Source organism: Balaenoptera ricei, chromosome 7 (assembly GCF_028023285.1).
Source record: "Balaenoptera ricei isolate mBalRic1 chromosome 7, mBalRic1.hap2, whole genome shotgun sequence".
NCBI classification, from domain to species: Eukaryota; Metazoa; Chordata; class Mammalia; order Artiodactyla; family Balaenopteridae; genus Balaenoptera; species Balaenoptera ricei.
In genome coordinates this window covers 59,422,064-59,450,018 of record NC_082645.1, presented here as the reverse complement: position 1 = coordinate 59,450,018, position 27,955 = coordinate 59,422,064, and the positions used below count along the sequence as shown (strand labels likewise).

At 38.6% G+C, this 27,955-nt stretch overlaps 1 protein-coding gene and 1 pseudogene across 4 annotated transcripts in view; one reads left to right on the top strand and one right to left on the bottom strand.

The window, feature by feature from the left end:
• The first annotated feature begins 4,235 nt into the window (after window positions 1-4,235).
• Window positions 4,236-6,903, top strand: LOC132368779 (large ribosomal subunit protein eL31-like; annotated as a pseudogene).
• Window positions 6,904-12,821: 5,918 nt separating this feature from the next.
• The window catches only part of ERICH2 (glutamate rich 2), a 31,002-nt gene continuing 15,868 nt past the window's right edge, over window positions 12,822-27,955 (bottom strand). For 2 of the 4 annotated variants that reach the window (XM_059928075.1, XM_059928077.1), the window contains exons 4-8: window positions 23,903-24,090; window positions 21,336-21,402; window positions 20,467-20,550; window positions 13,665-13,736; window positions 12,822-13,020 (exon numbers count right to left, since the gene is read on the bottom strand). In XM_059928075.1, coding sequence (XP_059784058.1) covers window positions 12,899-13,020; window positions 13,665-13,736; window positions 20,467-20,550; window positions 21,336-21,402; window positions 23,903-24,085 — 528 coding nt within the window. In that variant the 5' untranslated portion in view covers window positions 24,086-24,090 and the 3' untranslated portion in view covers window positions 12,822-12,898. The remainder of the gene's footprint in view (window positions 13,021-13,664; window positions 13,737-20,466; window positions 20,551-21,335; window positions 21,403-23,902; window positions 24,091-27,955) is intronic. The other 2 variants (XM_059928079.1, XM_059928078.1) reach the window with 2 other exon arrangements.

The following is a 27,955-nucleotide window of genomic DNA, read 5'->3' as shown; positions in this document are numbered from 1 at the left end:
GTCACATTGTCTCAACTACATAGCTAGGGATAAACCACAGACATGCGTTGAAGCACGGGAAGACTTGAACTGGTAAAACTTTTGTTTTCTTCCCTGAATCAGAACCGTATACTCTCCCCTCCCCATCACCCCCCCCCCGCCCCCCCCTCGCCACACACACACACCAACCTTGATATCGGACTTGGCCATGTGATTTGCTTTGGACACAGGAATAGAGCTGAACTGCAAATCCATGAGTTTTGAGGTAATGTGTGATGCATCATTTCTGTGGCAGTAGCTGACGAATACAGCCTCTCACACCAAGGCTGCCAGGGAGAACCAAGGTGGAACTCAGAGAAACGTCTTGGCATTGGCTGCCCAGGATTGCTTACTGTGGGTGGGCCCAGTCTGGCCTAATAGCGGTGGTGGAGGGGGTGGGGCACGTTAGCGACCTCTGACCTCTCTCTGTCTCTCTCTCTCCCTCTCTGTGTCCGTCTGTCTCTTGCTTTAGAATCATGACTACAGAAATAGTTATATTATAGAGGTGAAAAATGAATCTCCTGGAAATTATGTGGTGTGTTTATCGTCTGAATTCTCATTTAAGCATCACCTGAGATCATCTGCTTTGCAGACAAAGAAACTGAAGTCCAGAGAAGTTTCCGGATTTCCCAGAGCACACACTTAGTGAGAATCAGGCTGGAAACTCTTCTCCCTTCAGTCTCAGTGCCCTGTGCACTGCTCAGTGAGGCCTCCCAGCTCTGCCACATAATAATCATTTGGCCTTGGAAAATCACTTAATCTCTCTGGACTCCCATAATGGCAGGGTTAGGGTATCAGATGAGACCAGATAAGGCTTCATTCATCTGAAATAATTAATTAGTAGTGTTTCATGACTCTTCTCACAGGGCAATGTTCTCCTGTTGTGAATGCTATGGACTCAAGGACCTCTTGAGGTCTTCAAGGCAGCTTGTTACAGGAGGAAAATCAATAACTTTAGTCAGACTTGAGTTCAAATCTCAATTCTACTTATCAGCTATTATTTAAATGCTCTCAGTCTAAATTTTCTCATCAATAAAATGGGAGCTAACATTAGCTTTGCAGGCTTATTTGATGTCCTTAAAACCCATGTTCACAAGTTCAGTGGTGCCTGGTTTGTGGATTTCAGTGTATGTCAACTCCTACTCCTGTTCTTTCCCCTTAGTTCAACAGTGATTTTGATCCATTTAAATGTTTTCTCCTTGGATGTATAAACTAAGCCTAATATGTGTTTTATTTTTTTATTTCAGTAGAGCTTCGTCATCCCTTGACATGGACTTGAAGGCTTCCTCTTCAGCGATTTAGAGGCTTTTTAATCTACAGAGAGTTTTGATTCCTAAAGGAGAAAATTTTCTGATGGAACATTCAGACTCAGCTGAGAAGGGGTGAAAGGGAGCCAGGTTTGTGTCAATGTCTTCACTCTGCCCCAATGACACTGACCTTCTTGTTGTTTCTTAAACATTCTTGGCATGTTCCCATCTCAGGGACTTTGCAATAAATATTCCTCTGCTTGGAAAGCTCTTCCCTCACGTATCCATAGGATTTGTTCCTTCTCATTCTGGTCTTTGCTCAAATGTTATTTTCTCTATGACCTTCCTTTATCCCTCTATTTAAAATTGCAAATCTCCCCCAGTCATAGAACTCCCTATTCCACCCTGTTTTTTTCCTCTAACACTTTCTTTTTTCTTTACCACTTGACATATTGTATGTTTTACTTATTTATTGCTTCTTTCTTCTCACTAAAATGTAAGCTCCATGAGGGCGGGGATTTCTTTTTAAACCAATGTATCCCCAGCACAGAATGGTTCCTGGAACACTATAACCACCCAATGCATATTTGGCTGGTTTTTATTTTGTGCATCTGAATAGACAATATATTCTTAAGATCTTCAGGTGGCCATCTGGAAGGCACCTAGTGCCTGCAGAATGAGTATGGAAAGTCGTTTTGCATCACTTTCTTTTCTTCATCTGGATTCAGATGAGGAGGTGAGAAGAAAAAGTAGACAAGGAAGAAATAAGTCCCCCATAGTCAGAACCACCTAGGAGACCTCAACTAGCCTATGAAGGAGCAGCCGGTTACATTAGTATTCAAACCCCTGCCTTAACAGGTGGCAAAAGATCTCAGTTTTGCAAGTTTGTTTTGAGACCAGTTTCTCAAAAGTATTCTTTTAAATCCATTTCGTACATAGGATTTTTAATATTTTTCCTCTTATTTTCTTTCATTGGTGGGATGTGAGCTAAGGGAAGGTGGCTGTAGGATAACGATGTTGTCTGCTGATTTAAGTATTCTGCCCCACCTTTGGCTCAGTTCTTCAGATGCCAACAGGACGAAACTGAATTTGGTGCCTATTATGATGGGAAAGAGATTTTCATCCTAACACACTATCCAGTGGTAGACAAGGAACTGTGAAATGTATCATCTTAACAGGATGATTGTTTTCAAGTAATCCTTTTCATGGAAAGACATTCAGAATAATTTTTCTTTGAGGCGAAGATACATTTAGAGACCTGGGGGCATGAAACGCCAAAAGTCTTGTTACAGAGTAGAAGAGGGGGCAAGCTAAAGTATTCAAAAGGCGGGGGAAGGAGCTCAGGAAAGTTAACCAACTATTAAACTTTTTTTTGGATACAGTTATGCAACAATAGGAACTATTGGGTTGGCCAAAAAGTTCGTTCGGAAGATGTTATGGAAAAACCTGAACGAACTTTTTGCCCAACCCAACACATAATCAATGCTAAAAAAGCAAGGTCTTTTGGAGGCTATAGGTGATGATTTGCAATTGTTTCTACTTAATTTATCCAACTGGGCATAAGAGTAAGCAAGTTTGTGAGTGTACTAACTGGTTAAGGTTCTATGAAGATCAGCATTTCTGTCTCAGACAATATTTCTTTTCTGAACTTAATGACCTATTTATTTACTTATTAGTATTGATTCTCATCAGAAGCTTCCAGCACACCAAAAAGTGTACTAAGGCCTGCTAAAATGCCTCACGTACAATGGGCAATTCGTGAATATTGCTTTATTTCCTCCCTTCCTTGTGTAAACTTTTCTGTTCCTAAGGTCAGTTTTACTTTAACTTTTTTTTTTAGTCTTTTTAAAAATTGAAGTATAGTTGATTTATAATGTTGTGCCAGTCTCTGCTGTATAGCAAAGTGACTCCGTTGTACACATGTATACATTCTTTTTTTAATATTCTTTTCCATTATGGTTTATCCCAGGAGATTAGATATAGTTCACTGTGCTATACAGTAGCACCTTGTTGTTTATCCTGACTTTCTTTTTAAGTTTCTTTTTAAAAAAAGTACATTTCTTCCTTTAAATTAATATATGATTGTTAAAGAAAGTCTATGACTTTATAATGAACAAAAATGAAATAACCTCATCACCCATACACAACCATAGTTAACATTTTCATTAATTTTTCCCCCAGATTTCATCCCGCCCCATTAGAGGCTTAATTTAAAAGTTTTTAGTATTGAACAGTTATCTGTACACACATGTTCACAGCAACATTATTCTCAATAGCCAAAAGGTGGAAGCAATCTAACTGTCCATCGATGGATGAATGGATAAACAAAGTGAGATATATATACACAATGGAATATTATTTAGCCACAAGAAGGGATGAGGTATTGAAACATGCTAGGGCATAGATGAACATTGAAGACATTATGCTGAGTAAAATAATCCAGTCACAAAAGGATAAATACTGGAGGATTCCACTTACTTGTGGTACCTAGAGTAGTCAAATTCATAGACAGAAAGTAGAACAGTGGTTGCCAAGGACTGAGGGTAGAGGGAAATGGGGAGTTATTGTTTAATGGGTACATTAAACAATAGTTTAATGCTTTGGTTTGAGAAAATGGAAAAAGTTTTGGTTTGAGAAAATGGAAAAAGTTCTTGAGGTGGACGGTGGTGATGATTTCACAATATGAATGTGCTAAGTGTTACTGAACTGTGTGCTTAAAAATGGTTAAATGGTAAATTGTATATTTTAGCACAATAAAAAGCTTTTAGTTATAAAAGTGACACATGCCTATGATAAAAAAATTAAAATGCATACATTGAAAAGTAAAGCTTTTCTTACCTACCTCCCCTCCTCACTTGCACAACCCAGAGATAACCATTCTAGACAGTTTCATATTTCTACTTTTCACATACCTGCACCTGTAACTGGCACAAGGATCCGCCAATTCCTCTTCCTTGACTTTGAGTGGCCATGACCCTTGGGGACCTGACGGTACCCTAAGGAGTCCAGTTAGGCTTACAGTCTTAGAGGATGTTATTGGTGTCATTATGCTTGCTATGCTGTGGCAGATACATACAGTAGGATGCTCTCAGCTGCAAAGTAATAGAAAATCGGAAACAAACTGGCTTAAACAGTAAGAAAATTTATTGTCTTACGTAGGATATTCAGAGGTAGGGCAGGCACTAAACCAGAGATGACTGTCAATAAAAATGTCATCAAGGACCAGGTTCTTCTTTTCTCTCCTCCGCTGTCCTTAGCATTGGCTTCAGCATAAAGCTTCCCATAGTTCTAAGATGCTGCAGGTACGCATGAGGGCTCTATGCTTTCTTGTCTCATGTTTTATTAGCTGAGACTGACTGAGTTCTGTCCATGTCTAGTAATAACTAGTAGTAAAGGGATATTGCTCTAAGCGTACAAAGTTTCAATTATGTAAGATGAATAAGTTCTGGAGATCTAAGGTACAGCATGGTAACGATAGTTAACATACTTATTATTATACACAGGCCTACCTCATTTTTACTGCATTTCACAGATACTGCGTTCTTTTACAAATTGGAGGTTTGTGGCAACCCTGTGTCAAGCAAGTCTATTGGGGCCATTTTTCCAATAGCATTTGCTCACTTTGTGTCTCTGTGTCACATTTTGATAATTTCTGCAATATTTCAAACTCCACCAGCAAAAAGATTATGACTTGCTGAAGGCTCAGACGATGGTTAGCATTTTTTAGCAAAAACGTTTTAAATTAAGGTATGCATATTATTTTTTTAGACATAATGTTTTTGCACATTTAATAGATTACAATATAGTGTAAACATAACTTTCATATGCACTGGGAAACCAAAAACTTCATGTGCCTCGCTTTAATGTGATACTAGCTTTATTGTGGTGGTCTGGAACTGAACCCGAAATATCTCTGAGGTATGCCTGTACTTGAAATTTGCTAAGAGGATAGATCTTAAATTAAATCTTCTCAACACACACACACACACACACACACACGTCACTATGTAGAGGTGATGGATATGTAAATTCACTTGATTGTGGTGGTGATTTCACAATGTATATGTGTATCAAGTTGTTCACCCTAAATATATATAAAAATATAATTTTTATGTCAATGACATTTCAAAGCTGTTACAAACAAACAAACTAGTAGCAAGTGGGATGGGAGTACCATGATTAGCTTAGATTTATCACCTAGGTTGAAAAGGGTGGAGGGGGAATCAACCAGTGTCTGCTATAGGCTGTCTCCTGGCTCAAAAGGGTGCATTATGAACAAGGCTATGCAAGCCCATCTCATCTCCCAGTGCTTTACTTAACAAGCCTCTCCAACTTCTGCACACACACAGCCCCACCCCGCATTATAACATATCCCATGTCAGCTGGGTAGTTTATTAGGAAAGCCAATCAGAGCGACCTTTGTCCTCCTTAGTGTGGCCTTGGAGGCTACATCTTACTTGCCTCTTGTGAATTCTCAGTACCTCACAATATAGGACACTTGCCCAGAACTCCAAAACATTTCCAGTGGATCCAGGCTTTCCTCCACATCTGGCACCATGAGCTCTGGTCAAGCGCTCCCCACCCCCCTCTCCTGCTTGTCCAACATCAGTATTCCAGGCAAAATACCCAAATTACATATACCTTACATGTAATTAACCAAGGGTATAGTTAAAGGGAAAAAACACACTTCAATTAAAGGGAATGTAGGTTATCACCTTGCTTAATACACAGCTGACCCTTGAACATCATGGGGGTTAGCGGTGCTGATCCTCCGTGCAGTCGACAATCTGAGTATAGCTTATAGTTGGCTCTCAGTAACCGCCGTTTGGCATCTGTGGTTTGGCATCCGTGAATTCAACCAACTGTGGACCGTATAGTGCTGTAGTATTTACTACTGAGAAAAGTTCACATATAGTGGACCCGCACAGTTCAAATCTGTGTTGTTCAAGGGTCAACTACATAAAGAAATGAAGGGTAACTGAAGGCTATATGAGGAGCACAAAAGAGAGGCAATTCTAATTCCATGTTTGGACTGCTGGAGCGTGGTCCAGATGGAACCAACTGCCACTCACTAAGGTTATGCTATATACATTCTCTAAGGTATTAGATGGTCTTTACTTAATAAATCATTCCCTTTTCTTCAATCTGCTCCTCTCTACTGGAACCTTAGGGAGGAAAGTACAGTGAAGGGTAGGGCATTAGAGTAAAATGATCTGGATTTGGAATACCTTATGCTCTTCTTTTCTAACCCAGGCCCTGCGAATGGCTGTGAAAGAAGCGTGGTGAGAAGGACAAGGGCCGTTCTGCCAACAATAAGGTAGTGACCAGAGAATACACCATCTCCATTCACAAGCACATCCATGGAGTGGGTTTCGAGAAGCACACCCCTTGGGCACTCATAGCGATTCGGAAATTTGCCACGAAGGAGATGGGAATTCCAGATATGCTCATTGACGCCAGGCTCAGCAAAGCTGTCTGGGCTGAAGGAATAAGGAATGTCCCATACTGTATCCATGTGTGACTGTCCAGAAAATGTAATGAGGATGAAGATTCACCAAACAAGCTCTATACATTGGTCACCTATGTATCTGTCACCATTTCCAAAAATCTACATTCAGTCAGTGTGGATGAGAACTGACCACTGATTGACGAAGTTATAAAACCATCAAAAACAAATGACCTGGATTTGAATTTGCCAATTCTCAGGTTTATGATCTTTAGAAAGTTACTCTCAATCTTTCCTAGGTCTCAATTTCTTCACACGTAAGTGGGGATAATAACATCTACCCCCATGCAGATGTTATGAAGACTAAAAATATTAACATGTGGAATTAACATATAACATTACCATATGGAATTAACATATGGTACAGTGTCTAACACACAATAGGCTATCAGTACATATGATTATAATCCTTCCTACTAAACATGCTCATCTTAAATATTTAAAAAGTAATACTCTTTTTGCCTTATGTCCTCCACAACACTTAATCTTTCTTCTTACCTTCAATGTCAAACTCCTTATTTTTGTTTTCCTCACTCCAATTCACTCAAACTCACTGAAATATGGCTCTCCTTCCTCCCCCAGTCAACTGACACTGCTCTCCCTAATGTCACCAACCACCTCTTTGTTTCCATCCAATCATACTTTTTAGTTCTTACCTTACTTGTCCTCTCTATAACTTCTGGCCAAGTAGATCTTCCCAGATCTTGAAACTCTTTTCTGGATTTCTGTACTCAGATGTCAGTTAGGATGCTTTTGGCAGCAGGTAAAAGAAACCTCAATCCAAACTGGTTTAAACAATAAGAAAGTTTATCTCACTTAACAGTAAGCTCAAATAGAGGGCTGGCTCCAGAGCAATGGATACCATGATTGAACATCACCAGGAATCTAGGTTCTTTTTGCTTTACTGTCCACAACATCCTAAGATTAGTTCCTCTCATGATCACAAAATGGCTGCCAGCAGTAAGGAGTGCAGCATGCTTCCCGGTTCCCAACCAGAGGAATGGAGGAAACTCTCCTCCCAATCATGAAATAAAGTCCTTGATCTGACTGGGCCAATGGAGGTCACATGTCCACTTTTGGAACAGTAATAGTCACCAGAGAAATGCCATGCACTGATTGGCTGAGGGTATCTTTTCTGAGTCCCATGGCTATGTGTGTGGGGAGTGAATATCTGAACAGAATCAGGGGTCTCTTAGCAAAGAAGCAGGGTGAGATGATGCTAAGCAGGCGACCAATGGTATCTACTATATTCACTTTCCCGATTTTCCTCTTGGCTATTCTTCTCAGTTTCTCTTTTGTGCATTTTTCTTTCCTGGACTACCACTTAAATGTTGTTTATCATTTAAGATAATTCTACTTTCAGTCCTCTTCTATTCAGACTATACTTTCTCTGTGAGCTACCAATGCCTTGTCTTTGATTACTATCTTTAATTAAAGAGATATCTCTGTTATGTGTTATCTCACTGAGTGTAAGCTCCTAATGACTCCTAAATAAGGTGTATATCATCAGCCAAAGTGTCTCTTCCAAGCTCCATACCATAAATTCCAAAAAAACACACAATACTTCCTATGGCCAGCAGAATAATCCCCCACCTCCCAAAGATGTCTATGTCCTAATCCCCAGCACCCATAAATATGTTAGGTTACATGGCAAGGCACAATTAGGGCTACAGATGTAATTAAGGTTGCTAATCAGCTGACATTAAGATAGGGAAGATTACCCTGGACTCTCCAGATGGACCCAAAGTAATTACAAGCCTTTAAGGTAGAAGAGGGAGGAAGGGTGTTGAGAATTTAGCTAAAATATTTCATAATATTGCTGCCTTGGCATTCATTTTGTGTGGCTAAGTGGCCTACAGGGGCCTTGAAATGACACTAGCCTCTCCCTCAAGTGCATGCCCAGATAACAGCCCATGTACTAGACAATAGCCTGCAGGTCACAAGTGGAAATTCCAGATATGACTTTCCCAGTGCCCCTGGTGATAAGCAGTCTCTCCTGCTTCCCAGCTCCTTCCCCGGTGCACCCCCCTTAGATAAGACCTCCACAGAAGTTACCAAAACTCTGCTCTTTTTAGTTTGAATCCACCAATTTGGACTTAGCCTAGGAACCCCAAAAGCACTCGACTGTAGACCCTAAATAAGACATGCGCCCAGGGTCCTGCTGCCCACTCTCTCCTGCACCTTGACACCCCCCACCCCCCATCCCGTGGCCCCTCTGAGGTGTGCCATGTACCTTCTCTAGGACCCGTGAGTAATAAATTTCTCTATTTCACTTTCCCTTGTGGTCTACTTAACAAATGCTAATTTCACAAAAATCACAACAGGGGAGAGAGGGCTAGAGAGATGGCAATGTGAAAAGGCGTCAGTCAGACAGTGCTGGTTTTGAACATGGAAGAATGGGGCCCTGAGCCAAGGAATGCAGGAGAGCTCTAGAAGCTGGAAAAGGCAAGGAAACAGATTCCCTCCTAGTGCCTCCAGAAAGAATGGAGTCTTGCTGATACCTTGGTTTTCGCCAAGTGAGATCCATTTTGGATTTCTGACCTCCAGAACTGTAAGATAATCAATTTGTACTGCTTTAAGCCACTAAGTTGCTTTTATTTGTTACAACATAAAAAACAATATACTTCCTATATTCAACCTGTGTAAGTGAACGACCATATTCTCCAGCAAATCTGCTTTTCTTTCTGTGCTCCTTTTTCAGGGGATATCACCACTATCATGCATCCAGTTATCCAGTTGGGAGTCATCCTTGACCTCTACCTCTCCCCACATTTAATTCATCACCGATTTCTGTCTGTTCTTTCTACCTCTAAAATAACACCTTTATTCCACTGCATCTCTGCTACTACCTCTTTCAGGCTACAGTACTGAACTGCTAGGATTATGTAACAGTGGAGTTTTGTATTCCACTCCAGTCTGTTCTCTATACTTTCATATATTTAAAAATGGAGATCCATAGGAAGAAATACATTTCACATCAAGATCTAGGACACACACACACACACACTCTGAACGAAAAGTTTCACAAAACCATAATTCCCATATACTCTTTTGCAATGTGTGCTATTTTCTATTCTATGTATTTAATTAAAAAAAAAAACCCAGCTATTTGTGACTCACCACAGTGATTTCATATCTGACCAATGGATCATGACCTGTAGCTTGAGAACATATTTTTCTACCTGGCTACTAGAATGCTCTTTCTAATATACAATCAATATTTTCCTTAAAATCTCTCAATGGCCTCCCACTACTTTAAGGATAAAGTTCAAACTTTAACACAGCTTGTAAGATCCACCATTTCCCAGCCCCCTTATGAACATAGCTTCATCTGTCTCGGCTCTAACTGGTTCATTTTCATTTTGCAATCCAACCATACCTATTTACTTTCTGGACTCAGAATGTATCTACTGATAGAATGCTCTTCCCCACATCCTCTTCTTGTAGCTAATTCCCCCTCATTCTACCTTCTCAGCTTAGACTCCACTTCCCTCTGAATGCTTTCCCTGGACACCCGGCCCAGGTTAGGTACCCCTCCTGCATGCTCCCTTAGCACCCTGGACTTCCTACCACCCTGCATTTCAACTGTGCCAGTGTTCTTTAAGAGCAGGTATACATAGTAGGCCTTCAGTAAATATTGATTGAATAAATGAAACTATTTTGGTGGGTTCCCATCTTAAGTCCATTGAGTGGACATTTCGTACATTTGCAAATTGTTGAATATTTGGATTCTTTCCCACCACTGTAACATTCTGAAGAAGGCAAAGGTCTGGAACTGAACTGTCTATATAGATACTTGTTTGCTGATTCATTAAACAGTTTCTACAGTTTAGCTATGTGTGAAGCAGCACAGAACACGGGTTCAAGATTCACTAGATCTCTCATACTGAAACATAACCTAGCATCTCGTAGTCTTAATTTCCTCATCTGAATTCCACTACCCCAGTCAACATTTACCCTTGGATATACCCAGCATCCCAAATTCAATTTGTGTAACTGATGGGGACAATATAGTAGCTTGCTCATAGGACTGAGAAGCCAGTGAGTTAAATAATATAAAATACTTACATAAAACAATATAAAAATACTTTGCAGATTATGTTTAGCTACTAGATTTTATATTTAGCTACCACATACAGACACGCATGCCTATGTCAGGTTATGCCAACACCCTAAATTACACTGATTAAGGAGTGCAAGTAGGGAACTTCCCTGGCAGTCCAGTGGTTAAAACCTCGCCTCCCAATGCAGGGGGTGTGGGTTTGATCCCTGGTCGGGGAGCTAAGATCCCACATGCCTCACAGCCAAAAAAACAAAACATAAAGCAGAAGCAATATTGTAACAAATTCAATAAAGACTTTAAAAATGGTCCACATCAAAATTAAAAAAACTTAAAAAAAAAAAACAAAAACAAACAAAAAAAAGGAGTGCAAGTAGGATGAAGAATATGGATAAAGGGTATATATCCATAAATATGGATTATCCTGCATGATCAAACCTCGCAACTACTTAGATGTAGCTATAATATGATCTGTGATATCATGGTTTTTTATTCAGAGTTTTTTCCTCAGAACTTGCTTGTTCCTTTAAAAGAAAACTAAAGGTTCACTAGTGTGACTAATTTAGTCTGCAATATCAGTTTTAGGGTATTTAATGACCTTCTTATGGGGAGAGCTCCAAAATCAGGTAAGTGACATCAGATTGACATATGATGGTTTTCCTATGGTAGGAAGGAATAACAAAACAAACACCTCACAAATGAAAAGAACAAGTGGTTCTTGTGGTCTCCATCAGCCAGTCCTTCAGTGCTATCTGACTATTTATGTAACTAGATTATACATACCTATCTTCACTTCTTTCAGATACTCCTATAAAATGGTGTGGCCGAATTCCTCCCTCTGAATGTTAGCACGCTACAAAATGCCCGAAGAATGAATTACGCTTTAAGCATTTTGGATATGACATGATACTGTGCTGATATAAGAATAAAAATTCAAACTGCCTAACCCCAAATCAGATTGGCACACTCAAAACAAATTATTTAGGAATATTTTTCTCATTTTTACATCAGTTACCTTACAACCTAATTTGAAGATGGTGGAAATTCATCAAGGAATACAGAATCAGCAAAATAATGTAGATTGATACATAAATAGTATAATAAAGTCTTATAAATATTTTATGAAAGAATATAAACATTGTCATTAACTTTCACCTCATTCATTCACTTGGTATACACATCCCGTTATTTTCCAGGCACTTATCCAGTTGCTAGGTATATAACAGTGAAAAGACAAAGTCCTGCTTATGGAGGTTACATTTTCTGACAAGAAGGGAGAAGATAAAAAGAACAAATAAATTAGGGGAGGGATAAATTGGGAGTTTGGGATTGACATATATACACACTGCTATATTTAAAATAGATGACCAACAAGGATCTACTGTACAGCACAGGGAACTCTACTCAACATCCTGTAATAACATAAATGGGAAAAGAATTTGAAAAAGAATAGGTATATGTATAACTGAATCACTTTGCTGTACACCTGAAACTAACACAACATTGTAAATCAACTATACTCCAAAATAAAATAAAATAAAACCTTAAAAAAAAGAACAAATAATAAGAGAGGTTCAGGTACTGATACATGCTATAAAGAACATGAAACAAATGATATAAAATGCCTAAAGTAGTGGACATGGGAGGGGCTTGGAATATGGATTCTGGAGCCATAATGTCTGTATGCAAATCTAGGCTCTACCGATCAACAGGTATATGATGCTGGGCAAATGACCCACCCTCTCTGTGCCTCAGTTTTGTCATCTGTTGCATGGGGATAACAGTGCTAACCTCATGGGTTTGCTGGATTCAACAAATTAATGTGTATAGAACAGCACCTGGCACATAGTTAGTGCTATGTGTTTTCAATGATTACTTCCCTCTCTGAGTAGCTCACCTTGAGCTAAAATCTAAATATTAAGAAGGAGCTCAAACTAATATGGATAAATTAAAAGAACTCTGTACCAAATAAAGAACAGTTAGACTGAAATGCAGCTCTCTTCTTTATATTTCCATAGTATACAGTAATGAACACACATGAAGATTAAACGATAGCAGCAACTCTCATCACCCATCTTCACATTCATCAGAGCTTTCTTCACTTGGGTCCTCACTGCTCTCCCCTTCACCCTCACCGCTACTGTCTTCTTCACTCTCTTCATCATCTTCCTCCAGATTTTGAGCTTTCTCTGCCACAGAAAGGGAGAGACTTGCTTAAAATGTTTCTTAATATTTCTACCCTGAAAAATCACAATTCTCCTTGTTTCCCTGCCACTAAGACATACACATTTTTGGAATGTGAGAACTGAGCTGAAATATGCTAACTGCATGTAGGGTCAAAGCGGTTGCACAAAGAAGAACATATTCTTACTGGCATAAAGATGTTTGTGGATTTAAAATAAATTTAAAACATTGACCTATAAAAGTATTTTTTACTACTGTCAACTTAATTCTTACTTAAATAGAATAAGAGTAAAGTGAGATTCAGGGTGATTTAGAGGGTACTGGCTTTGCTTGGAACTGTGGGATAATCCCTTTAGTGCCTGGTGCAGTTAGCAGGTTCTGTTCCCTCTGAGGACTCTGTCAGTGCCCAATACCTTGTGCCCAGGGAGCCTGCTTTGCTTGGGCAGTTCCACCCCACAGAGGAAAGGGAGTCATCTTGACCATCCACAGAGGACAAGCCGGTTTCATGAAACCATCCAAGACGATCATTTAGCCTTTTCTTAACCACTTCCTGAGGATATACTTTGCCAATCTCCTGGGATAATGGATTTTTAAATAGTGATTGCTCATAGTTCTATGAGAAAGAAGTAATTTCAATTTTTAAATTTACCCATCAGCAGCATTTCTTCAATAAGTGAGAAAAACTCCTTGGCCTCCGGATTTTCTGGTTCATAGATTAGGACTGAAAATGGACAACAGAATGCATGTTATTAGTGTTCGAAGTGTTTCAGCAAACAGCCTCTTCAGGATGAGACTGAAACTGTCAATGAGAGTAAGTGAAAATGCACAAAGCAAAACCACCAACAATTATACCATGGGTATATCTAAGTGCAAATAGAGAAAACGTTCTACTTATCTTAGGTGCTTTGTAAGGGAAATAATCCTCATTCTAGTTTCTACCTCCTGCCCAAAGAAGGAAATCTCTATCACTATGAGGCATGCCTCATGGGCCTGTAGCCAAAGTGTTTCTTGACTATAAGCATTCCCCAAACAAGGTACAAATCCCGCAAAACATGGAGACTTTACTAATGACACCCTAGTCATCGCCTACTTAACAGCACTCTCATCTCTTCATCAGACCCATTGTTTTTAAGTGCTATTTATTCCTTTTTGCTGATCCTTTATGTGAATGTGTCATCTTTCCTTTGGACCATATCAATAGATTTTTTTTTAGACCTGTTAGTATGTTACCAATGTCCTAGAGGCCAGAAAGATTTACACCTTTTGTTTCAGAGTTTTCTAGACTAGTTTATTTTTTCAGGTCTTGCTCTACAGATCTCTCTCTCTGCCTTCTTCCTACCTGCCTTGAGGTGTATTCATAATTCTGCATCATCCATTTAAATGTTGTGACTCCTGCGTAATATCTTGATGGCCCCCAGGGGGCACTGAAACATCAAGTGTGCTATTTGCCTGGCTAAGAGTGAGACAGAGAATTGTGGATGGTTCAACTAGGCCCCAATGGCTCAGAGGGCCTCACCCCATATGGCTTTCATCCTGACACACCAAACCAAGGTCTTTATTTCCTAATTCCTAATATAACAATGTACCATCAATCTGGGTTAGCATGAGTGTGCACCTGCTCAGAACATGCTTTTAAGGCTTCTAGGGGTATTTATACATCTTTTAAGGCTTCTGATAAAAGTGACTGTTTGTACATTTTAACTTAGACTAAAATAATTTAGCAGTCTAAATCTTTCTCTGAGGCTAAGCCTCTTTCTAGAGCAGAGTTTCTCCAACTTGCTCCTTGAGATACTAGTTTCTTAAGATGTTAATATGTATCTGGGAAACTAGGCTAATGAAGTTAATCAGGTAAAGCTTACAGTAAGGAGCAACTGCAGGATTTTACATAGCCATTAATATGCTCATAACTACTATGGATCTTACAGAGAGGAGAGTGTGGTTTCCCCAATTTATTATCCCCATGGAATCTGTTTTTGGTGGAACACTTACTAAGAAATCTTGAACTAATATTCCTTGGAACACAGCTTAGAAAATTTCATGTTGGAGTTAGGATTATTCCATGGGAGTGGAGTATGGCATCAGCTGTTCTCAGGGTTTAACAAAAACTGCTGGCAATTGTCAATTTTCAGAGTGAGGGAAAGGTATCTGCTTTGAAACTTAGCCCTGCAATATCCATCCTAGGTGATAAATAAAAAACTCTTTTTTACTCTTTGACAGGCTAGTAGGGTTTGTAAAAAGGCAAGAGAAGCCCTTAGCACATGCAGTTGATGTTCTGGGAGTTGTTTCCCAACCGGGGCCCATAAGCAGAGGCCGGTATGGACCCTGAAGAAAGACTGTCACAGATGTGAACCCTGGCTCTGCCACTGTCTAGCTGGGTCACCTTGGGGAAAGTATTTAATGTCTCTGTACCTCAGTTCCCTTATCTGTAATAATACTATTGACCACATCAGGCTGTTCTGATGAATCAAACAGATAATACAGATAAAGATAAATACTTAATTTAGTCCTTGGTGCATGGTAGGTGCTGAATAAATGTTGATTATTAGTTTTCCTGGAGTGGTTCTGGGCCTGGAGAAAGGCTCGGTTCCCTCCTAAGTGTGCAGTGGATGCCTCCTTCTGGCTGAAGGGCTGGGGCAGGGAGCTGGGGATTCTGCTGCCCACGGAGCTCTAAGGCCCTCAGACAGGAGGCTATTCTAGGGTAGACAGACTGTTGGTCTTGTTCACTGTTGCAGCCCTAAGAGAGTACCTGACACAGAGGTGGAGCCTTCAAAACATTAAAAAAAAAAAAAAAAAAAAAGGAATAAATGAATATAGACAACTGAATAGGAAGCAGTCCTTTTATGCCTTGATAAAATTATACTCTAGGCTAATAAGAAAGGGTGATTTATTTTACTCAAAAATAAATAGAAAACTTTATAGGAACTTTCTTTTCTCAAGATACATCTGTATTTGTGTTAGACCCATAATGATGAGAACCATTTTGGTTTTCAGGCCATTATTCTTAAACATTTACAATCATTATAATTGACAGAGTAGGTCTTCAAGGCTTAAAAGTTATTTTTGTAGAATCCCGGGCTGCCTGTGAGCAGAAGTGTTGGCACCCTGCGATGACTGGGCTGCAGGTAAAGAGACCAAGAAATGGGAAGATTGACAGAAAATCTCACAGTCAATCGTGAGATAAATGAAGAAAAGTACTTGGGACTCTTGACTTGCAGTCTCATTTAAAAACCACTTTTCCAAGGCTTCACCAACAACTTTTTTAGAAGGCAGGATAAAAAGAAAAGAACCCATTTGCACCTGGGATGCAGGATGGGAAGCCCTGCAGCCACGTGAAGATACAAATGACTATACCGTGATTGGACGGCAAGGAAACACACCAGGAACTGGAGACTTAATTCAAGAGAATGGATTTGTAAAACATTTCTGCAGGGACAAAGATGCAGTATTTCATATAAACTAGTTGCCTTAGATACAAATAAAAAATATATTAGGGGCTTCCCTGGTGGCGCAGTGGTTGAGAGTCTGCCTGCCAATGCAGGGGACACGGGTTCGAGCCCTGGTCTGGGAAGATCCCACATGCCACGGAGCAACTGGGCCCGTGAGCCACAATTGCTGAGCCTGCGCGTCTGGAGCCTGTGCTCCGCAACAAGAGAGGCCGCGATGGTGAGAGGCCCGCGCACCGCGATGAGGAGTGGTCCCCGCTTGCCGCAACTGGAGAAAGCCCTCGCACAGAAACGAGGACTCAACACAGTCATAAATAAAAATAAATAAATAAATAAAAGAATGTGAATTTCTAAAAAAAAAAAAAGAGAGCTGCCTGACTTTAAGAAACACATTGTTTAAAAAAAAATATATATATATATTAGTCAACTTATAGGAGCCATTTCAATCTGATTGATTCATAAAGGCATCTCTTTTCCAAGTCTCTGCCTACTTAACCAGAAATATAAGCTTATTAATCAAATGAGGAAATGGAAATATAGCAAGAAATCATAGGTTCTCGAGCCAGACCTGGGATCTAATCCTAGCTTTACCACTGGGTAGCTGTGTGACTTTGGGTGAATTAGTTCTCCTTGCTAGCCTCACTTTGCTCATCTGTAAAATGGGGTTAATCATATCTGCCTCATGGAATTGCTGTAAGAATTAAACAATGTATGTTTAATGTTCCCATAGTAGGTGTTCAATATATACATATATAAATACATAAAAATGTAAATACACAATCTATGTTTACATGCATAACTTTATAAATATATGTATAGAGAAAGGTGGAGTGTTCCATGGAAGAGCTAGAAGATGGGGGAAAAAAGAGACCAAAGAATATCTATGCTGTAGAGAACAGACTTGTGGTTGCCAAGGGGAGGGTGGTGAGGGAGGGACGGGTTGGGAGTTTGGGGTTAGTAGATGCAAACTATTATATATAGAGTGGATAAACAACAAGATCCTACTGTATAGCATAGGGAACTATACTCACTATCCTGTGATAAACTATAATGGAAAAGAATATGAAAAAGAATGTATATATATATATGTATAACTGAATCACTTTGCTGTAGAGTAGAAATTAACACAACATTGTAAATCAACTATCCTTCAAAAAATTTTTTAGAAAAAGAATATCTATGCTGTAAGAATTTACATATAATATTTTGGGGTCCATGCTAGATGAAAACAATTTGTTTTGTCTGTTGCTCTGAACACAGAGAGGGACTTTGGGTAAGCCCTCAGCCAAGTGTTCCTATTGGCATCAAAGAACTAGCACTTCCTTCTCCCTGGAACACAGTCTGTCTACAACTCTCTGTTCTTCCTTGAACTTGCCTGGCTTTGCAAAACCGGGGCCTCCCTAATTTTTACATCCTTGGCTGGCAATCTGCCTCAGGGGTAGCCAATCTTACTTTGCACACCCCTGCTCTCTACCCACGTTCTCTGGGCCTTTTTGCCCACATTTCCCATCAGCCTCTTCTTCCTCTTGGGAGCAGCTCTTTCCCATTTGGCTGCCTGGATCACGGTGCCTGTCTTAGGGCACTCCATAGCTTCTTTTCCTAGAGTTTAGTCCTTAGTTTTAGAGGCACCACTATTTGCCATGGACAGAAAAGAGTAAACAGCATTACTGGAAGAGCCGTAAGAGTGCAAACCACATCTGATATCAACCCCAAAAGGGTTTAGAGCATGTGTGCTCTGAGTTTTGCTTTCTCTCCAGCTCCCAGCATAATGTCTGGTACAGAGTTAGTGCTCAATATTTATTGGTTGGAAGGAAAGGAGTGAGTTTTTAAAGGAATATAACCCCATTAAGATATATCAGTTTGAACTTTTTCATCCCCATTGACCTGGCGCTTAATGCATGTGCACTGGTATGTCAGGTCCATAAGCATTATACTGAGCGCCTGCTGTTTACAGTTTGGGCTAACAGCCAAAACTTACTGACAGATGTGGTGATATCAGTGTCTATATTTTGTAAGCTTTGGCCAGAGGCTTTTCTAAAATGATTGATGAATATAAAAATATAATACAATATGTAAATTTTCCTACAATTAGGCTCCACAAGAAAAACTCAGAGAACTGGGAGCTAGAGCTACAAAATCACTCCCTTCTATACCAGCCACACAGAGAAGAAAAGTAGTTGAGGGAAAAGGAGGCTGGGGTTCCAGTTCTGGCTGTGTCACTTGCTCCCTGAGCAGGGCTGCACAAGCTGCTTAACCTCTCTCTGCTTCAGTTTCATTATTTATAAAAACAGAGCACTGGACATGATTCTCTCTCTAAGGACTCTTTCTGATTGGAAATTCTGTTTGTGGGCCACCAGAAACAGTTTTGATTGAAATATTTTAATCGATGGCTCTAAAGGTCAAAAGTGCTTGAAAGGATTAAACAAGGCAAATTATTTTGGATATGAGATAGGTAGTGTTAAAGCATTCAAGAAACCCATTTTAAAAATTAGCCGATGATTTAAGAATACTGTATCCACAGTGGGGACTCTGTGAGGCAAGGGAGAGTAGACCCCATGTCCCTACACTACATTTTCACTAAAAGATTTTAACCATAAGACAGGTCTACAATAGTTAATATTTCAAGTCCATTATTAATAAAGTTTAATTGTAGAGTTGCCATTTTCTCCTTTAAAATAACTAAGACTAATGAAGTAAGAGAAAAAGATGGGCAAAATAGTTGAAAAGATTATGGATTTTGACAGAGAGCTGGAATCTTTCAAAATCATTAGATAGACTTTCTAAAATTGGAAAATACAATCCTTGAAATTAAGAATTCACTAGATAGTTTTAACAGCAGATTGGACACAGCAAAAGAGAGGATAAATTAACTCAAAAAACAGGTCAATAGAAGATATCCAAACTGAAGCATAGAAATAGAAAGAACTGGAAAAAACAGAGCTGAGTATAAGATACATGTGGGACACCATGAAAAGAAGTCTAATTTATGTGTAATTGGAGACCCAGGAAGAGAAGAGAGAGAATATGGCAGAGGCAATCTTTGAAGATTAATGGCCAAGAAATCCTCAAAGTTGATGAAAACATCAACCCACAGAGTTAAGAAACTCAGCAAACCTCCCAAACCTTTCTTTGCTTAAATACAAAGAAAACCACCACCATTTTGAAGGTCAAGTCAAACCACTAAAACCCAAAGACAGAAAAATAAGGTAGTTCACATCATTCCTCTACTCAAAAGTGTCCAGTGGTTTCCCACCTCACTCAGAGAAAAAGCCAAGGTCCTTAAGCTGCGAAAGGTGTTATGCAATCTGCACAACCCCTGACCTGTAAGCTCTCCGACCTCATCTCCTATCACACTTCCACTGGCTTATTCTCAGCACATTTGCTATTAGTCTTGCCTGGGACACACTTCCTCCAGATGACAGGACTCACTTCCTCAACTTCTTCAGGATGTTTGCTCTAGTCTTCCAGTGAGGCCTTCCTAGACCATCCTACTTAAAACTGCTGTCTCCCTCCCAGTATTTTCTACTCCTTCTTCCCTGCTTTATTTTTCTCCATAGCACCTATCATCTGTGACACGCTAGTTACAGATAAATTTGTTATCTGTCTGAAACTAGATATACATGTGGGATTGTTATCTGTCCAGTGCCTAGAACAGTGCCTGGCACACGTAGGTACTCAAATATTTGTGGAATAATTGCATGTTAAGTAAGGCTTCCTGCACTACACAACACTTCTTTGAATCTAAAGGCATAATGCTACTAACCCGTTATCCTGAGGCTAAGGATTTTGACTGATTTTCTAATGGTGTAATTAGTCTCTGTCATTTTATCCCACTCAAAGTTACTCTAGAAGTCTAAATTAGTCCTTATACCAATTTTTACTATCAAGGATTCACTGAGACACTATCAGAGAATTCATTAGATGTATGATAATCAAACCATCTTACATATTATGGAATGTATTTGGAAACAGAGAAGATTGGAAAACGGAAAAGTATTTTGTACTTACTCATCTGACATAATTTTTTTGCCAAACGGTAGTCTTGGCCCATTTCTGCTCTCAGGAACTGGAAAACATTCAGAAATTCTTCAGCTATGTAGTTTCACAGAGAATTTAAATGTCAATTATAAACTCCCTAGAAAATATTCCATTAATGATTAACTATTTTGCTTTTAACTTTTACTTGTTTTTCCAGGACTGAGTCTGTAATCAGGCAGTTAATGAGGACTATTTAAGGCCACACAGACTAAGTATGATGCCTCTGCTTTGCTGCAGCCACACAGTGTACACACTACTGAACAGTTTGAGAATACACAGGTTGATTCAACTGGCATAGACTCTGAAGACTTTAATCACTTTAATATCCCTTTGGTTCAGATACAGCTTTTATTTGTGAACTTAATCCATAATTACATGACAATACTTAGTAAAAAATATAGATTTACAATTATGTATATTCAATATTTTCCAGTAGTGATTGCCCTTATACCATCTAGTTTTGCTTTTACTATTTTTATTGTATTTTTTTTATTACAAAGTAATATTTGTATGTATACTTTTGTAGGTAGGAAATTTAAATGCTAAATAAACACATTCTGTCCCCAGTTAAATAGCATCTATATTTTTCCATTTAGAGATGTTTATTTTTAACATCTCCATGAACATTGTTTTAGTATTTTTTCCATAAATGAACACATATATATTTACAAAAACTAGGATTATTCAATAACTTTTAAAAAATACACCACACATCATGGTCATTTTCTCCCCATGGAATTAAATATTCTTGTATATTCTTTTACTTACTAAGGCTCCACAATTTACTGATCTTCTATTATTAGTTATTTAGACACCTTCCATTAAAAAAAGAAGCTTACACTCGGTTAATTGTTCTTGCTTGTGTGTCACATATTCTGAAACATTTGCAGGTACACTAGGTTTACTCTGCAAGAGATAGGGACATGAAGTAATATTAAAGAGTCTTTGGCTTGTTTTGATCTGCATATGAGTATTAAGAAACTGAGGCCGCAGAAAGAATCACTAGAATGAGCAGATGGAATACTCACTGGACCTCACACAGGGCTGAGAAGAACTCATGTTCTCTCCAGCCAGAGTGGAAGGTTCTTTTAATACAGAGAGCACTGGGAAGAGTCCTCATAAGGGTATTGCCTTAGTAGTGTCCCTACACTATAAAGGTTGCTCTGGATCCTCCCAACAAAGTTAAAAAGCAAAACTCAAAAGGAGAAACCTATTTCCAAGTAACTCAACAGTCCCAGATCAAAGTCCAGCAACAAAAGTTTGTATCCAAGGACATAAAATTTACAACATCTAGGATTTGGTAAAAAATTACCAGGCATGCAAAGATGCAGGAAAATATGACCTATAGGCAGGAGAAAACTTAATCAATAGAAACTGACCTAGAGTTGACAGAGATGATAGCATTGCAGACAAACATGTTAAAATAGCCATTATAAATATATGCCATATGCTCAAGAGTAGAGAAAATCTGAACATGATGAGGCGAGAAATGATAGTTACAAAAATATTTAAAGAAACCTTCTAGAGATGATAAACAGGATACCTAAAATGAATATATATATATATATATATGGGGCTAGGGAGGGAGAGGGAGAGAAGGAGGGAGATGGACTTAACAGCAGATTATAACTGCAAAGAAAAGATCATGAACTTGAACACAGAGCATTAGAAATTTCTAAAATAAAATACATTGAGGGACTTCCCTGGTGGTCCAGTGGTAAAGAATCTGCCTTCCAATGTAGGGGACATGGGTTCGATCCCTGGTTGTGGAACTATGATCCCACATGCTGTGGGGCAACTAAGCCTGCACACCACAACTAGAGAGCCCGCGTGCCACAACTAAGACCCAGTGTAGCCAAAAATAAATAAATAAATACATATTTTTTAAAATATATAGAGAAAAACAGGAGACAAAGGGAACATCAGTGACTTTTGGGACAATATTGGGTGGTCTAACATATGTATAATTGTAGCCCAGATGAAGATAGGGAGGGCGGAGATCAGAAAAAATATTTGAAGACTTAATTACTGAACATTTTCCAAACCTGGTGAAAACTATAAACTCATAGGTCCAAGAATCTCAATGAACAGAATAAATAGGCCACATCAAGGCATATCATAATCAAATTGCCAAAAATAATACATATGAAAAAAATTTGGAAGATGGTAAAAAAGACATATACATGTAAATAAAAATAACAGCAGACATCTTGTCTAAAGCTATGCAAAATGTGAGAAAATGGAGCAACCTTTCAAAGTACTAAAAAAAACCTGCCCCCCCCCTTAGAATCTCCAGCTATCAAATCCTTTAAAAATGAAGGTGAAATTAAGAATTTTCAGACAAACAAAAACTGAGAGAATTCATTTCCAGCAGAACTGCATTATAAGAAATAGTAAGGGGAGCTTTTCAGGTAAAAGGAAAATAATATCAGGTAGAAATTTGGATCTACACAGAGCTATGAAGAACACCAGAAATGTCTTCCAAAAAAAGATATTTTCCATTAAAAAAAATCACTTTAAAAGATAGCTAACCATCTAAAACAAAAAGAACAATGTATTGTGGGGCTTATAACACATGTACAAGTAAAACATATGACAACAAAAATACAAAGGATGAGAAGGGGGAAATTAAAATATACTGTTATGAAGGTCTTATGATATACATGAAGTTGTGTAATATTAATTAAAGGTAGACTGTGACACCACAACAAGTGAGGTAAAACTGTTTTGTTCTCCATAGAATTATCAGCAAACGTTTATGTACAATTTTCGCATGTGACGTTTCAGGCTTCAATGCCTTTGCCAATGTTGTTTCCTATGCCAGGAACACCTCCTTGATATGTTTACCAGATGAATTCCTACACGTCCCTCTTCAAGTTTCTAAGATTCCATTCATGTCTCTTCCTCTAAAAATCCTTCCTTTACCCCCCGTTTCTCCTGCTTCTTTTCTCAATTAGTCACTTAATCCTCCCAGTTCCCAGAGAACTTTACAAACACCTCTACTAGCACATATTTCATTTTATTATAAATTGCATTATATACAAAATATGTGCCTGTTAGTTCTCAAGGGTAAGGTCATGTCTTTCTTATTTATCTCTAAATATCCCAAGTAACTGGCATGGTACCCAGTAAGTAGAAAGTTTTTCTTAAAGCAGTCTTTGAAGAGTTTTATGCCAAAACTTCTCTTATTCCTGCTTCTGCCTTTACCAGAATACTCTGAGTCACTTCTAGAATCTTCTCTCACCTCTACCCTGGTGAAAGTAGTAAGAAAGATGAGCAACGAGGTAAGCATCTGTGTGTGGGCAAGGATATTTTAACTATTTTTTTTAGTCTGCAAGACTATATACTATTCAGCTATTTCAATATTTTTAAGTTTCCTGAGTTATAACATACGAGTAAAACTTACTTCTGTCATTAACTCTAATGGGGCATGAGTATCCTTATTAGGGTTACTGTCTTCCTCATTATCTTCATCACTGGTATCATCCTCACCATCATCATGTGTTGATTCAGACAACTTATCATCGGTATCCTCAGGGGAACATTCATTATTTTTCTCCTGCTCTGTAATGACTACATTTTTGCTCATTTCACCTAGAAAAGAATACATATAATTTAATCAATAAATATTGAAACGTATTCAAAAATTTAAAATGGTCACTCCTAAATTATAATGTAGCAAGTGTACATGTTTACTATATGCCCTCCTGTTCCGGATTTTTTTTCATGACTAAACATCACTGCAATAAATTTACCTGATTTCCATTTCCGAAAAAGGTAATAAAACTGCTAAGTGAAACAGGAAAAAACCCAAACCGATAATACTGAGCTGATGTTAGTGTTGTTTGGTGCTTGAAATTGTAATAAATGGAAAACGGTTTTGTTTATAAAGAATATAATAACTTCCAGAAAAAAGAAATTAATGCTATTCTATCCACAGAAATACTTTTCTTAAATTGTTCTTATAGGAATGCAAATGCAAAATAAAGAGCTTGGAAAGTAAAAGTAAGACTAAAGAGGTTGAAAAGTAATTCTTCTTAGGCAAGTAGTCACTGCTTGGATACTTGAGAATAAAGTTCTCTCTCTCTCTGTATACACACACACACACACACACACACACACACACACAAATTAGGAAGAGATACATGTGAAGTGTTCCAGATATAACCAGAAGTTACATAACATTATTAATGATTTTTCTTAATGTCAAGTCATAGTACCTATGACCAAACATAGATGACTGAAAAATAAAAGATAAGCACTACTCTGACTACCCATTTGGTGCCCAGCACTATGTTGAGCCCCAGGAATACAAAAATGAACAGTCATTGACTTCAGGGTGCTCACATTCTAACTAGGGAGTCAGAAACATAATGGATAATTATAAAACAGTATGGCAGTAAGTGATAAAGATGCGTACTAGGTACATGGGAGCCCAAAGGAGAGCCCCATCCTGGTCTGAGTGGATTAGTTTTTCCAAGGAGAGGGGACAGCATGAACCAGTGAAAAAAGAATGTGTGTGGAGCTACAAGCACTTTGTTGTTGCGTATGGGTCAAAGTTGAGGCTGAAATGGTGACAGATGTAGCCAGAGGGGTACAAGCTGATAATGGAGTCTTGTGGGCCTTGGAGTTAGAACTTTATCCTAAGAATGAAGGATTTAAAAGTAGGGAAACAAAGTAGTCATGAAAGATTTAAGTAGGGAAACAAGTATGATCAATTCTGAATTTCTGAAGGAATACCTGGATACCAGGGTGGAAAGTGTATTTGAAGGCAGACAGAAAAAAAAAAAAAAACAGCAGGGAGAGAGGTGGTTAGAGGTGTCTTTAAAAAGTCCAGGTGAAAGAGATGGCTGACAGGTCATTGTTAAAATAGGGATTGAGAGGAGGAGACATATTAGAGAAATATTTAAGAGGTAAAACCTCCATGGCACAAGCTATTGAAATATTTTCCAAATTTCAGTAATATACTATCTTCATCCATTTTGCCACATGAGAGTATCACCTATACTATTTACTTAATTTTTTTTAATTTACTTTTTTTTTTTTTTTTAATTTATTTGTTTATTTTTGGCTGTGTTGGGTCTTCGTTTCTGTGCAAGGGCCTTCTCTAGTTGCGGCAAGCGGGGGCCACTCTTCATTGCGGTGCGCGGGCCTCTCACTATCGCGGCCTCTCTTGTTGCGGAGCACAGGCTCCAGACGCGCAGGCTCAGTAGTTGTGGCTCACGGGCCCAGTTGCTCCGCGGCATGTGGGATCTTCCCAGACCAGGGCTCGAACCCGTGCCCCCTGCATTGGCAGGCAGATTCTCAACCACTGTGCCACCAGGGAAGCCCCTAATTTACTTTTTTAACTTAGGAATTTTGCCAGATCATAACTATTATCATCCACAAAACTGATGGAGGTACTTATGAAAGTAAGATATAATAATCATAGCAAATATTATATGCCATTACTCTTCTGAATACTACATATATTAACTCATCTAATTCTCTCACCAGCTCAGTGAGGTGTGTACTATTTTTATCCCATTCATAGATGAAACTGAGAGACAGGTTAAATAACTTGCCCAACTTCACACCACTAATTAGGGTAGATCTGGGAGTCAGTTTGGCTCTGGAGTCCATATTCTTAACCAGGTCTTATATTATTTTTTTCTAATACACATTAAAATATACTACTATTAAAGTAATTTAAAAAAAATTTACCCTGTGTTTCCTAAAATTATCTCTTTGGGAAACACTATTGAGCTTGCCAAGTTTTTTGGCTCTACAGATGAATTTCACAGTTTCAACCTTAACTTGTGCTACATCATCCCCTTCTTGTAAGACTTTGAGTGTCTGGGAAGTCTTGAGATGTCTTCTTTGATGGGAGTGTGGCCATGAGCTACTCTAAATAGTGTAGAAACACTGGTGTTAGAAAGAAGAAAATGAGGAAATCTAGGAAAGGTTGAGAGAAGACAATGTTAAGAAAAAGCAGGCCAAAAAAAGAAAAAGTTGGGAAAACTCCTCACTCGAAGCAAAAGGTACTATCTATCCTCAAAAGGGATAACAAGTCCTTCCAAGAGTGGGATGCCTGGGCTATTCAGTCTATCTACCTGTTTCCTTTACAGTCTCTGTCGGCTCATAGCCACTCTAATCTTCCAATGTGTACCCAGCCTGTTCACCGACTCATCACACTGGTCATAATAGGGAATTAAGAACTTTATGTGATGTCACAGGAACTCATTCAATTCACAAACACTGAGTATCATGAGAGAGGTTTCCTGATCCCTAGATCTAAGGTAGTTCTCCCTCTTCCAGGTGCCATTTATTTATATTATAGCACCCATCCCAACCTGTCACTGTCTTATTTGTGTTTGTTTATTATTAGTGTTTAATAGTTGGCTATCTATGTGAATTCCATAAGGGCAAGGATCTTGGCCATTTGCTAACTATTATATCCACAGCTTCTAAACAAGTGCCTGGCACTCAGTAAACCACTGTTGAATGGACGGAACTTGTTAATGCTTTCACAGGTATTTCAACTCATTCTAAAATTGAATACCCTATCATTATCATTTTATGTAATGTATACCCATGGATCCCACCTGACTGCATATCAGAATCATCCGGTACCTGAGTTTGAAAAATTACTGATTCCCACAACCCGCTCCAGACCTACGAGCTGTCGACATCCCAAAGGTCCTAGAGAAGGAGGGCTGAATTAGAAGCTACAGTTACTCAAATAAAACTAATATTATTACCTGTCCTTTCTTTTAAGAAGGAAGATGACCGTATCTTAGACTGTAGATTTGTTTCTATATATTTATTTTCAATACTCTTTGGAGATACTCTATTTTCGGTAAAATTCTTTAAAGAGACTTTACTTTCAATATTTTTTGAAGCGACTTCCTTACTAAATGTTAAAGTAGATAGTGAAAAAACACTTTTCTAGGTCACAATTCTGTTTAAGGTTCTATATGGGTTCATACATACATTTAATATAAACACGCAATATAACACACCAACAATAAATAGCTAAAATGCAATATCTTCTTTGTGGAAAAGCATTAAAAATAAGTTTTACTAATGATTAAAATTCTATTTCTATTGGGCATTTGTCATTGTGTAATGATTCTTAGAATCTTTTCAGAGTTAACATAGAGCATATACGCAATCCATTACCTGAATGTTCCTGGCATATCATTGTGATATGATGGAATAAAACTATTTAAGGAATACTAGCCTTCAGGTTTCTTTTTTCTTTTTTTTTTTTAAGTTTGTAAGTCAGTTCTTACCATTGCTAAATGCTATGCTTCGGACTTCCCTGGTGGCGCAGTGGTTAAGGATCTGCCTGCCAATGCAGGGGACAAGGGTTCGATCCCTCGTCTGAAAAGATCCCACATGCTGCGGAGTACCTAAGCCCATACACCACAACTACTGAGCCTGTGCTCTAGAGCGCGCGAGCCACAACTACTGAGCC